Source organism: Mycetomoellerius zeteki, unplaced genomic scaffold (assembly GCF_001594055.1).
Source record: "Mycetomoellerius zeteki isolate Tzet28-1 unplaced genomic scaffold, Tzet1.0 scaffold221, whole genome shotgun sequence".
In the NCBI taxonomy this organism is placed as follows: domain Eukaryota; kingdom Metazoa; phylum Arthropoda; class Insecta; order Hymenoptera; family Formicidae; genus Mycetomoellerius; species Mycetomoellerius zeteki.
In genome coordinates, this window is record NW_017257184.1 from 2,471,871 (window position 1) to 2,485,455 (window position 13,585).

Here is a 13,585-nt window from a genome sequence, read left to right on the forward strand (position 1 = left end):
CCAATCACAGCGATTTCTGCGTAGGAAATTTTTTTAAATTTTTTTCTAGCGCCGTGGTTTGCTAGTGCGCAATTGGTTCGTGTGCAATTATACACCCCATTCTTTCTATAATCTCACTTCTTTTTTGGAGTGAGATTTCACACTTCAAAGAAGTGAAATCAAAAGAGTGAAAATTATCTCTCTTTTTCAAGAAGTGAAATATTTTCACTCTTCTCCAAAAATGGCTATATTTTCACTCCCTTGACTGATATTTCACTCCAACAAATTTAGAGAGATATCTGGTGTTTCTTGTTTAAATTAAAAGCGCTGAAAGGGATTCGATTCACAAATATTTCGAAATCGCGAGATAACAAGACTTAATACGATATCCAAAGATGACTTTTTACAGAGTTTCTACAAGCTGTTTGAACGCTGTTAAAAGTGTATTGTCTTTAGAAGGGATTACTTTGAAGGACAAAAAGTCATTTGTATATTATTTAAATGATGCTTATTTTCTCATAACATTCCTCGAACTTTACTGCTACACCGTGTATAATATATATAAATCTCCACGAAAAGAAAGAAGAATTTAAGAGACGGAGTGCAGAGGAATGCAAGTAAATACGAAAACGAACGAGACAATAAGAGCGTCCTTTTCGCCTTTACATTTACTTACAGATGTTCAGACGTTTGTAATTGATAATTCGATTTGTTGAGAAGATATGGAAAATCGAAGACGTTGAAAAAACAGTTGTCAGATTGAAAACAAGAATTGCATGAATAACGAATAACGCTCGCTGGTCAAATGAAATCGGTCAGATATAAACCTGGAATATCTCATACATATATTAGATACAGTTCCAGCTATAATGCAGGCAGAAAAGAATAACTTAGATTTTGGATTCATGAGACACATTTTTACGAAATAATATCTATTGTTTCTATCCTCATGTTTTTGTAGCTCTTGCATCGCTTACATATCATGCATTTATAAGCGCGCGTTCTCCTTAAACAAAGAGAAAAGTTAATTCATGAAGATATTGAAAATCGAAAACTTTGTCGAAGAGACGGGTCATTGCCAGATCGGAGAGTGACAAGAAGTTGTCAGATTGAAAACAAGAATTGCATGAATAACGAATGATGCTGGTCAGATGGGTCGGTCAGATATTAGCCTGCAGAATATCTTACATATGTATACAGCTTTACTACTGTAATGCTGAGGCAAAAGAACTTAGATCTTTTAGCTTAGATTTTAGATTCATGAATCACATTTGTATGAAATAACATCTATTATCTAGCTTATGTTTTTGTGGCCAACATGCTAGACACGTGATTTCTACATCACTTACACGTTTAGCGCATTCTCCTTGAGAGAACAAAACAAATAAATTAACTCAGGACGGTGTGAACCTACTATACTATATATATATCTCATATATTTTCATGCATATATGCCAGAATTAATTGCGAATTAATACGTTGAGACACGTATTATCATCTTTGATCTTCCATGCTGCGTCACTGATGATCCACTCCAAACTTTCCGTTTAGGCCATGACATTTTGGCTATAAAAAAAACGTATAAATTATAAAATAATTTTTGATATCATATGTGGATTCATAATTATACGGTGTTTAATACAATATTGGTACATTAAGCCTTTTTCTCTTTATAATAATAATTTTTGTAATTTTTTTAACTACTATAAAATAATATTTAGCAAATAAAGTAATCACAAACAAAAATACTATAAGAACTATGCGGCATTGTGATCAAGTCATTAAACAGGAATAAATATTTTTGTGACACTAAAGGGATATATGAGTCCTCGATACCTACCAAAATTTTTTGTTAATTTTATTTTCTTTAAGAATTGCAACACTTGAACTTAGCATAAATGTAGTACGATAATTAGCCTACGTGAATAGAACAGAACGGCGAAAAAGAAGATTGTGAAACATAAAATAAAATTATTCCAAATCATTACGCTATTTTAAAATTGAAAAAATGTTCTCAGAACTAATACGTTCCAGGGCATCTATCATGAAACAAGTCGCTGAATGGATTCCGATCGGAATTATTCATTTTTTCTAGAAAATACAGTAGAAATCTAGAGAACAAAAGAATAATTCCAATCGGAATCTATTCCGAATAATTAAATATAATACATATCTAATAACGGATCAAGGTTGGCGCATGTTAAAAATATCAAAATGCATATTAACGTAATATAATGTCACATTGCTAATATCTAAATTACTATTCCTAATATTCATACTTGTTATTGCACGTCACCTTTATTTTCCATCTATGACGGATTGACAGAGAACAAACGCGAGCAGCCACGAGATAGATTAGACTATCAAAGGGAGAGGCCTACGGAAGGAGTCGTAGAGAGACCTTGAGACATTTCAAGGTCTTCTTAAAGTCTTTGTTAATTCCCCTAATTTCTAATTCCCAGCGCATGTTATATTTTTTCTCTATAATAAATGCGGCAAATCTTTGTTAGTATTTTCCCAGACAACGTGGATGTTTAAAAGATATCTGTCATAAAGGCATCTGTTAGATATCTACTCTTTCACTCTTTTTCAAGACTGGCTCAGTTTTTATTTTTTAGAGTGAGATTCCACTCCAAAGAATTTAAAGAGTAAAAGATATCTGAAAGACATCATAAAGAGATCCTTTAGACAATGTGTCGTCTGGGTTGCTGATAGATACCTATGCTTTATTTGATAACGATTTGATAACGATTTGATAACATTGTGTTGCATCGGAAATGAATAAAACAATCATTTTGATATGCACGAGATACGTGACAAGACGGAAGAAAACATTTTAATTTTATGCGAGAGGCTTTTCTACATAAACACAATTATGCGCTATTATAAAAAATAAACACAAAACATTGCGAGAGATAGCCCTCAAAATAAGCGTGTTAGTTACTTATTCTTTGTCGATTCGCTGTAAACAGATAAAGAAAAAATATATGATAGTAGAAAAAATATGCGTCCGCATAATATGGATCATGCATAATATGGAAATAATAAAATGCAAAATATTAATAATTTTTTCGCACGATCACATGCATGTAATTATTTCGAAGATTTAGGGCCATCACACACAAAATTACATAAGCTGCATAACCACAGCATAAAGTTGCTGGACCAATGAGCATCTTATGTAAATCGATATGGCATTTTTATATCGGATTGGTCCAGCAGCTTTATGCTGTGGTTATGCAGCTTATGTCATTTTGTGTGTGATGGCCCTTACGATATCTCTCACGAATACACCGTCATTGATCTCTTAAAACAATCAGGTGCGATCCCAGAAGTCTTATCCTTATTATTTATCTACTATTTGGAGGAAAAACAAAGGAAAAATCAGGTTTAAATATTTGTCGAAGTATTCGTCTTCACAAAAATGATCATATTTTTTAATACAATAATGCTTATCACATATCTCGATGCATTTAACGTTATACTATCTATTTAAAAAGAAACTCTTTCGATTTGAAATTGCATCCGATATACAATATTACGATTATACACGACTGTCGAAATTCGAGTTGCTCATCCGCTTTTTGCAATGCCATACGTCTATTTCTCGAGTCACATCGAGATAATCGTTCCTAGACAAAGAGAAGTAGATGACGAGATACGCGTGTATTAACTGGGTTAGCGCGGGTTTCAGTTAATTTTCGCAATGTCGCAGTGAGATCGCACGATTCATATTGTTCATTAGCAATCGAGTAAAATCCACAGGAATGTTACGGAGATAGATTTTATTCGAGCACGTCTTGTAAAAAATACGACTTAAGCAAATTCTTCTACACAGTTGGAAAAAGTGTGTTGAATTTAACATAAATCGCATGTCCCAAACAGTCCACTCAAATTTTTGAGTTAATTTTACACAAGATGAATATGTTAAAAAGTACAATTATATAATAATTATATAATAATTATATAATAATACAAATATTATGTAAGAGAATAAATACAAAGAAAGATAACATCGACACAGTTCAGTCTAAATCTCTTTAGTTCTCGCTACCCATACAGCATCGAAAGTTTTCAGAAATATCTCAGAAATATTTCAACTGAAAAGTGAAACATTTCATAAAAATTATGAAATATGTCTGCAACAGCTGTAGCCCTTCTTTTATTTATTGATTTATTCTAATTGAGCCATATTAATAATTTATTTTAATTTTTTAAATAATTTTATTGAAAATACTCCAGTATTATTGTTCTCGACAACTATCTTCGAGATATGTATATTTCACTAATAAATTTCAACAATATTTATCTAAGTGTTTTTTGCTTTTATTTCTTTACTCATCTTCTTTATCTTTATACAGCATGTTCATGAAACCATTAATTATTAATGTACAGCGTATTAGATAATTTTTTGAAATTTTATTACGCATTTTTAGAAACATTTTTTAAGTAACACTGAGAGTCAAAGAGATCTCTTCTTAAAGTAATACAAAACAATCTGAAGGATTTTATTCATTCGTAAGACAGGGTATATCTGCTTGATCTCTAATTAGTGATTAATTATTAGCTTAATTGACCTAGATGATAGCAGGATTAGTAAAGAAGTTAGATCTCGTGTCGACCGGGATTATCTGATTGCGTGCAATTTTGAAGTCACCTTGAATGTAATATCTAATTTGCAGTAAGCCGCAAGCGAAATTCAATTTCAAATTCTCAAGCTTTTTATAAATATCGAACAACTTATGCAGGCTGTCTCTGACGAACAAACTGCGACATTATATTCTACAAGTGGAAATAAGAAAAAAAATGTTATATGAAATTTGGCTAAAAATAAATGCCTTATTACAAAGTTATAAACAAATATTGAAATGAGACATAAAATTAAGAAATAACGGATTTTCCATTACACAGAATATGAAAATGTAGGTACATTTCGTCTATGAAAGATCGAATGTGTTTATCTCATGTATGTATATTCTCACATCATATTTACTATCTTTAAACGATTCAGTATCCGTGCGTAAATATTTTTCAGCCTTGAGACAACGGCTACGCTCGAAAAGAATAGCTTCGATTTTCTTTGTCGTGAAATAATAACTGCTAATGTCCAAAATGCTGTTCTATCAAAATGTTCCTATTTAATATTTGTGCATAACTTTGCATAAAGTATTTTTAGCTTCTTTATGCAACAAACTTCATACAACCTTTTTTTTATTTCCACTTAGAACTGCGTAATCCCCCAGTTTGTCCGTGAAATTCTGAGATAACCCGTTTATATATTTGTTACATATCTACGTAGGATAAATTAAAAAAAGAAATGAAATCAATGAAGTTACGAAAATTAATAAGTAATAAAATTTTCTTTCCAGTAAAAATAAAAAGTGAAAAATTATTGTTGATAAAATCAAATTACGCAAACTTAGTAAACCCGATGATGTCTGAACATTTGGTTGGATTAATTGGAATTTTGGTAGAAAATATGAATGATCCAGAATTCTGATTAAGTCTATTAGATTTCTAGTTAAATTTACTAGAATTCTGGTATAATCAGAAATTTAGTAGATTTAACCAGAATTCTGGATCGTTTATTTTCCATCAGAATTCCAGTTAATTCAACAAATATTTTTCTCCGGGTGTGTTTTCGCATTATAATTCATAGATCGTTGTCCCCGTTAGTCAGCTTATCGATTACCATCGTCTGATGATCATAGATCATGGATTGAATTTATATGATTTGATGTATACTGTCCGACTGACGTTATGTTCAAGTTTATTTAACAGCATTTTCAAATATGAAATTGACGCTTTATCGAATTGATTTTCATTTAATTAATCGAAAGGCTTATACTGCAATAGTAAGCTAAGTCATATTTTGTAAAAACGAAAAATAAATATATTTTTCACATTACTTTAACTTTAGAGTTTTTTTCCGTTTTTTTACAAAGAGTAAACTCTTTTACAAAGAGTAAACTCTGCGAGTTAACTCACTGTTGCAGTTAAGTTCTTCAATTATTAATTTTTTCTATGTGTTACACACACACACACACACACACACACACACATTGTTTTAAATTTTTACGATTGTTCAATGTTATGCGTTCATTTTTTATTTCTTTTAATTAAGTTTAATTATCTTCCATTTTCTTTATTTTCGTGTCTTTCAGGATCGGATATAATATAGCTACAAAACCGTGGCTTTGGCTAATAATTTCTCTGTGCCTAAATCTCGTCTTTGGTCTCGGACTGTTACTCTGGAGGGAAGAGATTGATGAAGTAGAACTCTATATGCCAATCGATTCTGTATTTCGCAAGGATGCTGCATGGGTGAAGGAGCATTTCCGAGACGATCTCAGACACGAAAGTGTCATCGTCACTGCCCCTAACGTGTTGGATCCCGAAGTGCTGCGATCGGTACATAGGCGATCATGAATTATACGAGTATCAGCGAAGGTTCTTTTCTACATTAATGCACACTTCTCTCCGCGATAGCTAAACTAATTGTCGTCACATTCATTTAAAAAACTTTCGCAATAAAATTTCCTTATTACATTTTAAGATACTTTTTAAAGTAAAAATTAATCAGTGATCATTGATTATCAAATTGATACATTCGCGTGGATTTTTTCTTTTAAATTAAACTGTATACACATATTGTATATATAAATATATATATATACATATGTATATATTGGAGTAAAAAATCTTTTTAATTAATTGTAATTATTAATTTCGTAATATTCATTTAAATAAGAAACGCGTTACAGTAAATCATTTTTTAATTGTATTATAATATTTGATTGTATAATTATAGATCAGAGATATCGAGAGAGATGTGAAGAATATAATAATAAATAATAATACTTGGGAAGATGTGTGCGCTGGGTAAGTAACTTTTTTTTATATAAAAGTATATAATTATTTTGAATGAATTTATATAATATATAAAATATTTTATATTTTACAGATATTTTACATGGTTCCAAGAAGATGATAAATGGGAAACCATGAATAAAACTGAGTTTCCCGAAGAATATCTACCTATTATAAACAGTACGATGGCGAAGGAACCTTGTATTCATAAATCGTTCCTAAAGATATGGCATAAGGACGGTAGAAATATCGATAAATTGACAAAGACCAGAATATTGGATGACGTTACCGCGACTCTGCGAAATACGTGAGTTGTTGGAATTTTACACAGCAAAATCAATGAATTTGAATTTGCTCAAACTCTCAAATAAAATATAAAATATAAATACAGATTACAGCGTATTATAAATTGCACATCTTATATGAAGATATTTTTTATTTTTAAGTGTGTGAAACACGTTAATTTTTCGAGAAGTTTGGTACAGATATATTTCTATATTGATTTAATATATATTTCTATATTTATTATACTTACACTTTATTCTTTTTTTAAATTTCGATGAAATACACGCGTGATCACAATACAATGGCTTTATGTTTCTTTTTGTATGTATCTTTTTATTCTCTCTTTATGTGTTTATTCGCAGAAATACTAAGAACATATTATCTGATGTTGCATCGTTACTAGGCGGTATTGAATATGATCAAAACGGGAGAGTAAAGAGCGCGAACGCGACAATTCTATATTGGTTGCTGAAGAAGTCCAATCCGCAGTCACCGGAATGGGAGGTCGAATTCATCGAGAGGGTATTGCACTCGAATCGTACCCTGCCGCCAGGTATGGAAATCTACGCGGTGACGCTACGCAGCTACCAAGACATGTTGCACGAAGTGGTCAACAGTAATATGACTGTGTTATTCTGCGGCATGTCACTGATCACGTTTTACGTAATTATGATGATTGGTCGGTGCAACGCAATGCAGCAACGAATATATTTATCCCTCATGGGTATCTCCGTGGTTGGCCAGGCTATTTTGTCGGCCTATGGGATATGCTACTATATGGGATTTTTCTACGGTTCAGTACATCCGATCTTGCCATTTTTGCTACTTGGTATCGGCGTCGACGATATGTTCATCATCATGCAAAATCTTGAAACTGTGTCAGAAACGGACAAGTCCTTGGACGTCCCCTCCCGTATAGCAAAGTCTATTCAAGTGTCAGGTAAAATCTTGTTTTGCTGTCTTTGACATCAAAGAGAACAAAACTAATTTATGCTATGCTTCTCGTGTTCATAAATGCATTTTGAATATATTCAGAAACATTGAGAATATATAGACGGATTAAAAATAAGAATATACAATCGTGTGTGAAGACACTATACTAATAGAATCGTCGAAATAAAAGCTTTTGAGACAATTTATACATATAATATCTCAACTAATAATTTGCTTATCTTTATAGGTATGTCCATTACCGTGACATCATTTACCAACATGGTGGCCTTCGCCATAGGCATGACAACGGTGATGCCGTTTCTCAAGTCCTTTTGTATATTTGCCGCAATGGGTATATTATTCCTCTACATCTACGAGATTACGTTCTTTGTCAGCTGTCTGGTATACGACGAAAGACGATTGGCGGCGAAAAAGGAGGGCTGCTGTTGTCAGCCGCGACCCAATTGGCGACCAAACAAATGCACCAAGCAAAACTTTCAGCGGTATATTTTCGAGAAATACGTCGGGCCTTGCGTGATGAGAACGTCGATGAAGATTATCATCCTGTTAGTCACTGCTATCCTGCTATGCATTAACGTGTGGGCGATATTTCACTTGAACCAGAACTTTGATCCGCTCGTCTATTTAAATCAGGAATCTTACCCTATACGATTTAATAACAAATTGACGAAATACTTTCCAAAGTATGGCAAGAATGTCAATATATACCTGACGGGCGTAGACTATTATGAAGATCGCCATGCATTGTCTCAGTTGGTGGATAATCTTAAGCAAAATCCGTATGTCAATAATCGTACTTTGGACCCGTGGTTTATGGCGTATCAGGAATGGCTCGACACTACTGGCAAAGGTAAATATTTCTCACATAGCACATACATTTCCTAAATATAGAGTTTACTAATATAACATTATATATCTCATTCGTCAGGACTTTATATCGAGAATAGAGACGAGTATTATAACACACTTACGGAATTTCTTCTATTTACGGTGAAAGGCCAAGCGTACATCCAAAATATGAAATTCAATAAGTTGCCGTTTAACGATTACAATATCACAGTACGTTAAAGAAAACAATACATTTTATAATCTATAAATATAAAACGTTTTCTCACGACGAATGCTTTTAGACATCACAGATTTTAGTGCAACACATTCCCATAACTACGTCGTTCGATCAAACACGGGCTATGCAATACATTAGAGACGCTGTGAAATCGGTGAATTTTACTCGGGGATATGATCATATTGCAATTTATTCGTTGGATTATATAGCATGGGCATCGAACAAAGTGAGAGCTTTTTCTTTAGAATGTTTTCAAATGTATTAACCCATAAATTAATTTATATAATCGATTAATCGGTTTTACAGATCATCGGCGAAGAATTGATCAGGAATTTGAGTTTAGAGATAATGGCGGTAGGAATAGTAACATTGGTCCTACTTAGAAATCTACTTGCATCGTTTTGGGTGATGTGTTGCGTGCTGTTCACGCTCATCGATCTTCTAGGCTCGATGTACTTTCTGGGATTGACTATCGAAATATCATCAACCATTATGATCCTATTGTGCGCTGGACTGGCAGTTGATTATGCTGCACACATTGGATTGGAATTTATACGTTCAAGCGGCAATAGACAAGGTCGCTAAAAAATAACAATATAATTGTATTATAAATTATATAATTGCATTTTTTATTTTTTTATTTACTGTGTAAAAGAATACTTTTTATTCGATAAAATTTATCAATGGTTACATTCAGTAGAAAAAGTAGCTTTGCAGTTATTGTAAGATTCTTTAATATAATTGGTTTATACATTTAAATCCAGTCAGGAATGAAGGGTAACAACCAATCATAATCAAAGGATCTTACAATAATTGCAAAGCTTTCTTTGTTGAACGCAACCAATATTTATAGTCTAAAACAATTAACTAACAAATAAATTTTTTGTATTCAAATTGGTTATAACAGATTACGATTAGAAATTTAAACGGATTATTACTGTTAAATTATTACTGTTAAATAATATAGTTTGAACGAAATTGCAAATTATATATAACACATCCTGATAGTAATTAAGTATTTGTAATTTTGTATGAAATATTATATAATCTTTCAATAATGCATAGCCTCAGAATACTGTTATAATTTCTCATCTTATTGTACTTGCAGAACGAGCACTAACGACGTTTAACATTATTGGACCAGCAGTATTTAATGGTGGTTTAAGTACATTCCTTGCCTTTGTCCTGGTAGGTTTCAGCCAGGCTTATGTTTTCATAACTTTTTTCAAGGTACGAGTATTACATTGAAAATATAATAATGTTATCAAAGAAACGGATGTCACATATTTCATATTGTTTTAGTTGATCACGTCCGTAGTGACATTTGGTTTGTTTCATGGAATGTTATTTTTACCGGTGATACTAAGTTTGGCAGGACCAGGTGAAAGAAGGCAAGATAGTCCGAAAAAAAGCCAAGCTATGCAATATCACAATGGTTATTATACCGTCCATCTATCCCAAAATGGGAAAGGTAATACTTTCGAAATTTTTATGTTATGAAACACAATTTTTTGACAAACGAAAACAGATTCATTTTTTATTTTTCTTTTTCAGATACAGAAGATGCACTTGCTAAATGACGTTTAGCAATGCTTCAAAAGGCTGCTTAGGTGAAAATATTTTTGTAGATAATTGATAATAGCGCTAAAATTCGTATGATTGTGGAACGAATGTGCGCATATTATGTTATAATGTTATGTGCCTGTCTGCCTCTCCTTTCGGGTCTTTTCATTCTTTTATATACACACAAAAAATAGCTAAATAAAAATATCTTTCATATAAAAAGAACTTAGAAGTTATTTTTTTCTCCTGTTTGTGATTACTGTCCATTCATCATTCTCTTGTTCATTCCTATCTATGTCCATATTCTCGTTTGAACTGCTAGGTTGATGTTTCACTGGCTGAGAACTAATAGGTTGAGATGGTTGTTCTGTGTACAACCATGACTGCAATGGTGGTAATTTTTCAAATTCTGTTTTTGCTATAGATTCATTGCCTTCCATGCAATATCGACGAAATCTTAACAATTCCTCTGCTACTTGCATAATGCTATCGTCCTGTACTTCTGTGTTAAATTGATCATCCATATAATCATCTAGTACAGATGCAATCTCACTACTGATCAGTCCTTCTAGAAAAGCATAAATAAAACTAATTCAGTATACATTATTGTATAACACTGTTATATGTTTTTAAAAAATAGGAAAAATAACCATTTATATATAATACTTCCGTCATATATGAACAAAATTCTCTTGCACATTCTACTGAACCCATATCATGTTCTACTGCCAACTATAAAAATAAATATATAATTTTATTACACAAATAATTGTTTAAATTTGATAATATCTATTCCTATATTTAAAATAGACATAGGATCTTTGTTTTTACTAAACTTCATATGTAATAAAAATATAAAGAACATTTTAGAATTTGATGAAAGAAAAGAAATACTTATTAAATTTTAGAGGAGACAGAAGATTTATTTTTAAAATCTTATTGCTTTTTCATGAATAAGGCTCTGCACACAATATAGGAAATATTAAGAATAGGAATAAAGATTAAATATTATATTACAAAATTAGGAATAAAGATTAAACGTAATGTACAATAATAATGGATACAAATAATAAGATATATCTTATTTATATCCATTGCATTGTTTAATCTCTATTTCCAATTTTTTTATTCCTCTTAGGACCGAATTCAGAACGCGTTTACGATGTTAGCGCGCTAACATATTATACTTTACGTCACACATATTATAGAATTTCAGAGATAAAAGCACGTTCTGAATACGGGCCATAATGTTTATTCATGTCTCTAATATTTCTTCCACTGTACTGTAGGACCTAAGATTTATTATAATTTATTGTATTCTCTGTCTCAAAATATGATATTGTTTTAGCGCCACTATGTGATCTCTTATCCTGCAAAGGTTAATATTTTGAGACATAAAAGATACCTACTTTTGAGAATTTAATGCGAAATTGAAGATTGAAAATGTACTTACTTTTAATGCTGTCCAATTACTGAATATACGTTGCGCGACTGTTAAAAAAAATGGCATAGTCTGCTCCATTTTAGGTTATACAATAGTGCTGAAACATATATTCTTTCTTCGAATAATCGAATAATCTCGAGGTTACTCGAGATCTGCAAGATTTTCTTCTTCTCTTTAAGGTGCCATTTTATGCAGCGAAGAAAAGCTAGCGTTTTACCTCCACTCTATCATAATACAAAGGAGCGTCCAAAAGCTGTTCGCTATTCTATAGCAGTCGTCTCAGGACAAATTAAGTGTATATTCGGTAATAAATCTCTACAGTGGCTGCGTTCAGCAGAACGTTTATTTTGCAACTGTTGGAAGTTTCCTTCGCGCTAATTAGATCATACTTTTAGATCTAGAAGAATGGTCCTATCTCAGCAGACAATCATAAAACGGTTGCAAAACTGTTGAGTCTGCTGAACGCAGCCATTGGGTGCGTTCAGCAGAACGTTCGTTTTGCAACTGTTGTAAGTTTCCTTCGCGCTAATTGGATCATACTTTTAGATCTAGAAGAATGGTCCTATCTCAGCAGACAATCATAAAACGGTTGCAAAACTGTTGAGTCTGCTGAACGCAGCCAATGTTTCCTAAAGGCAAGACCGCAAAAAACAAACACTGTCTAAAGCTCATTTCACACTGCATGACTGCATACTACGCACAACTATACACTGTTGATTGTGCATTGTAGAATTTGTAGACGTAAAGCAAATTGGATAATTGGATTCGGAATTCGGACTTTGTCGAGCGCGTTCAAGTCGACGAAAGTAAAAGCCAAAGAGGCTTATTGGCCGCAGCACAGCGAATCAACTAATCAGAATCTTTCCTTTCTTTCCATTCCATGGAAAAAAAGAATTTCGATTGGTCGATTCCCTTATGCACTATGCATTGTGCATTATGCAAGAGTCTGTGCTGCGGCCATTATCCTCTTTAGTGAAGGTCTACTCGCCGAGCAGTGCTTGCCGATTAGGAATGTTCGATTCAAGATCGATTTTTTAGAAAATCGATTCTTTTACCTTCGATTCTCGATTGTTTAGATCGATTCTTAAACTCCGATTAAATCGACGAATCGATTCTTAAGTCCGGATCTACAATAGATGTTTTCAGTCTTAAGCTGTAAGAAATTGACCAATTACAATCGAATCCGAGGAGAATAATCGACTATGATTCGTCCATTTCTTATGGTTTAAGGCTTAAAAACCCTATTGTAGATCCACAGTACTTAAAGACAAGACTTAAGTCATAAGACAATGGCTGCGTTCAGCAGAACGTTTGTTTTGCAACTGTTGGAAGTTTCCTTCGCGCTAATTGGATCATACTTTTAGATCTAGAAGAATGGTCCTATCTCAGCAGATAATCATAAAACGGTTGCAAAACTGTTGAGT

The 13,585-nt window shown here is 32.5% G+C and overlaps 3 protein-coding genes across 4 annotated transcripts in view; 1 reads left to right on the plus strand and 2 right to left on the minus strand.

Annotated features, from left to right (window-relative positions):
• The window catches only part of LOC108722910 (patched domain-containing protein 3), a 13,357-nt gene extending 2,570 nt beyond the window's left edge, over positions 1-10,787 (plus strand). The window contains exons 2-12 of one of the 2 annotated variants that reach the window (XM_018448265.1): positions 6,144-6,390; positions 6,791-6,861; positions 6,944-7,156; positions 7,497-8,074; positions 8,315-8,938; positions 9,017-9,147; positions 9,219-9,380; positions 9,461-9,731; positions 10,263-10,384; positions 10,457-10,625; positions 10,709-10,787. In XM_018448265.1, coding sequence (XP_018303767.1) covers positions 6,144-6,390; positions 6,791-6,861; positions 6,944-7,156; positions 7,497-8,074; positions 8,315-8,938; positions 9,017-9,147; positions 9,219-9,380; positions 9,461-9,731; positions 10,263-10,384; positions 10,457-10,625; positions 10,709-10,734 — 2,614 coding nt within the window. In that variant the 3' untranslated portion in view covers positions 10,735-10,787. Of the gene's footprint in view, positions 1-6,143; positions 6,430-6,790; positions 6,862-6,943; positions 7,157-7,496; positions 8,075-8,314; positions 8,939-9,016; positions 9,148-9,218; positions 9,381-9,460; positions 9,732-10,262; positions 10,385-10,456; positions 10,626-10,708 lie in introns of those variants that run through there. The other variant, XM_018448266.1, reaches the window with a different exon arrangement.
• Positions 1-13,585, minus strand: part of LOC108722905 (zinc finger protein 91) — a 342,323-nt gene that overhangs the window by 164,451 nt on the left and 164,287 nt on the right. The gene's annotated exons all lie outside the window — the stretch shown is intronic.
• LOC108722928 (uncharacterized) lies at positions 10,755-12,516 on the minus strand. Its single transcript, XM_018448317.1, has 3 exons — positions 12,171-12,516; positions 11,368-11,449; positions 10,755-11,285 (listed from the first exon to the last, which is right to left on the minus strand). Exons 1-3 carry the CDS (start codon positions 12,237-12,239, stop codon positions 10,951-10,953), a joined length of 486 nt encoding a protein of 161 aa, XP_018303819.1. The 5' UTR covers positions 12,240-12,516; the 3' UTR covers positions 10,755-10,950.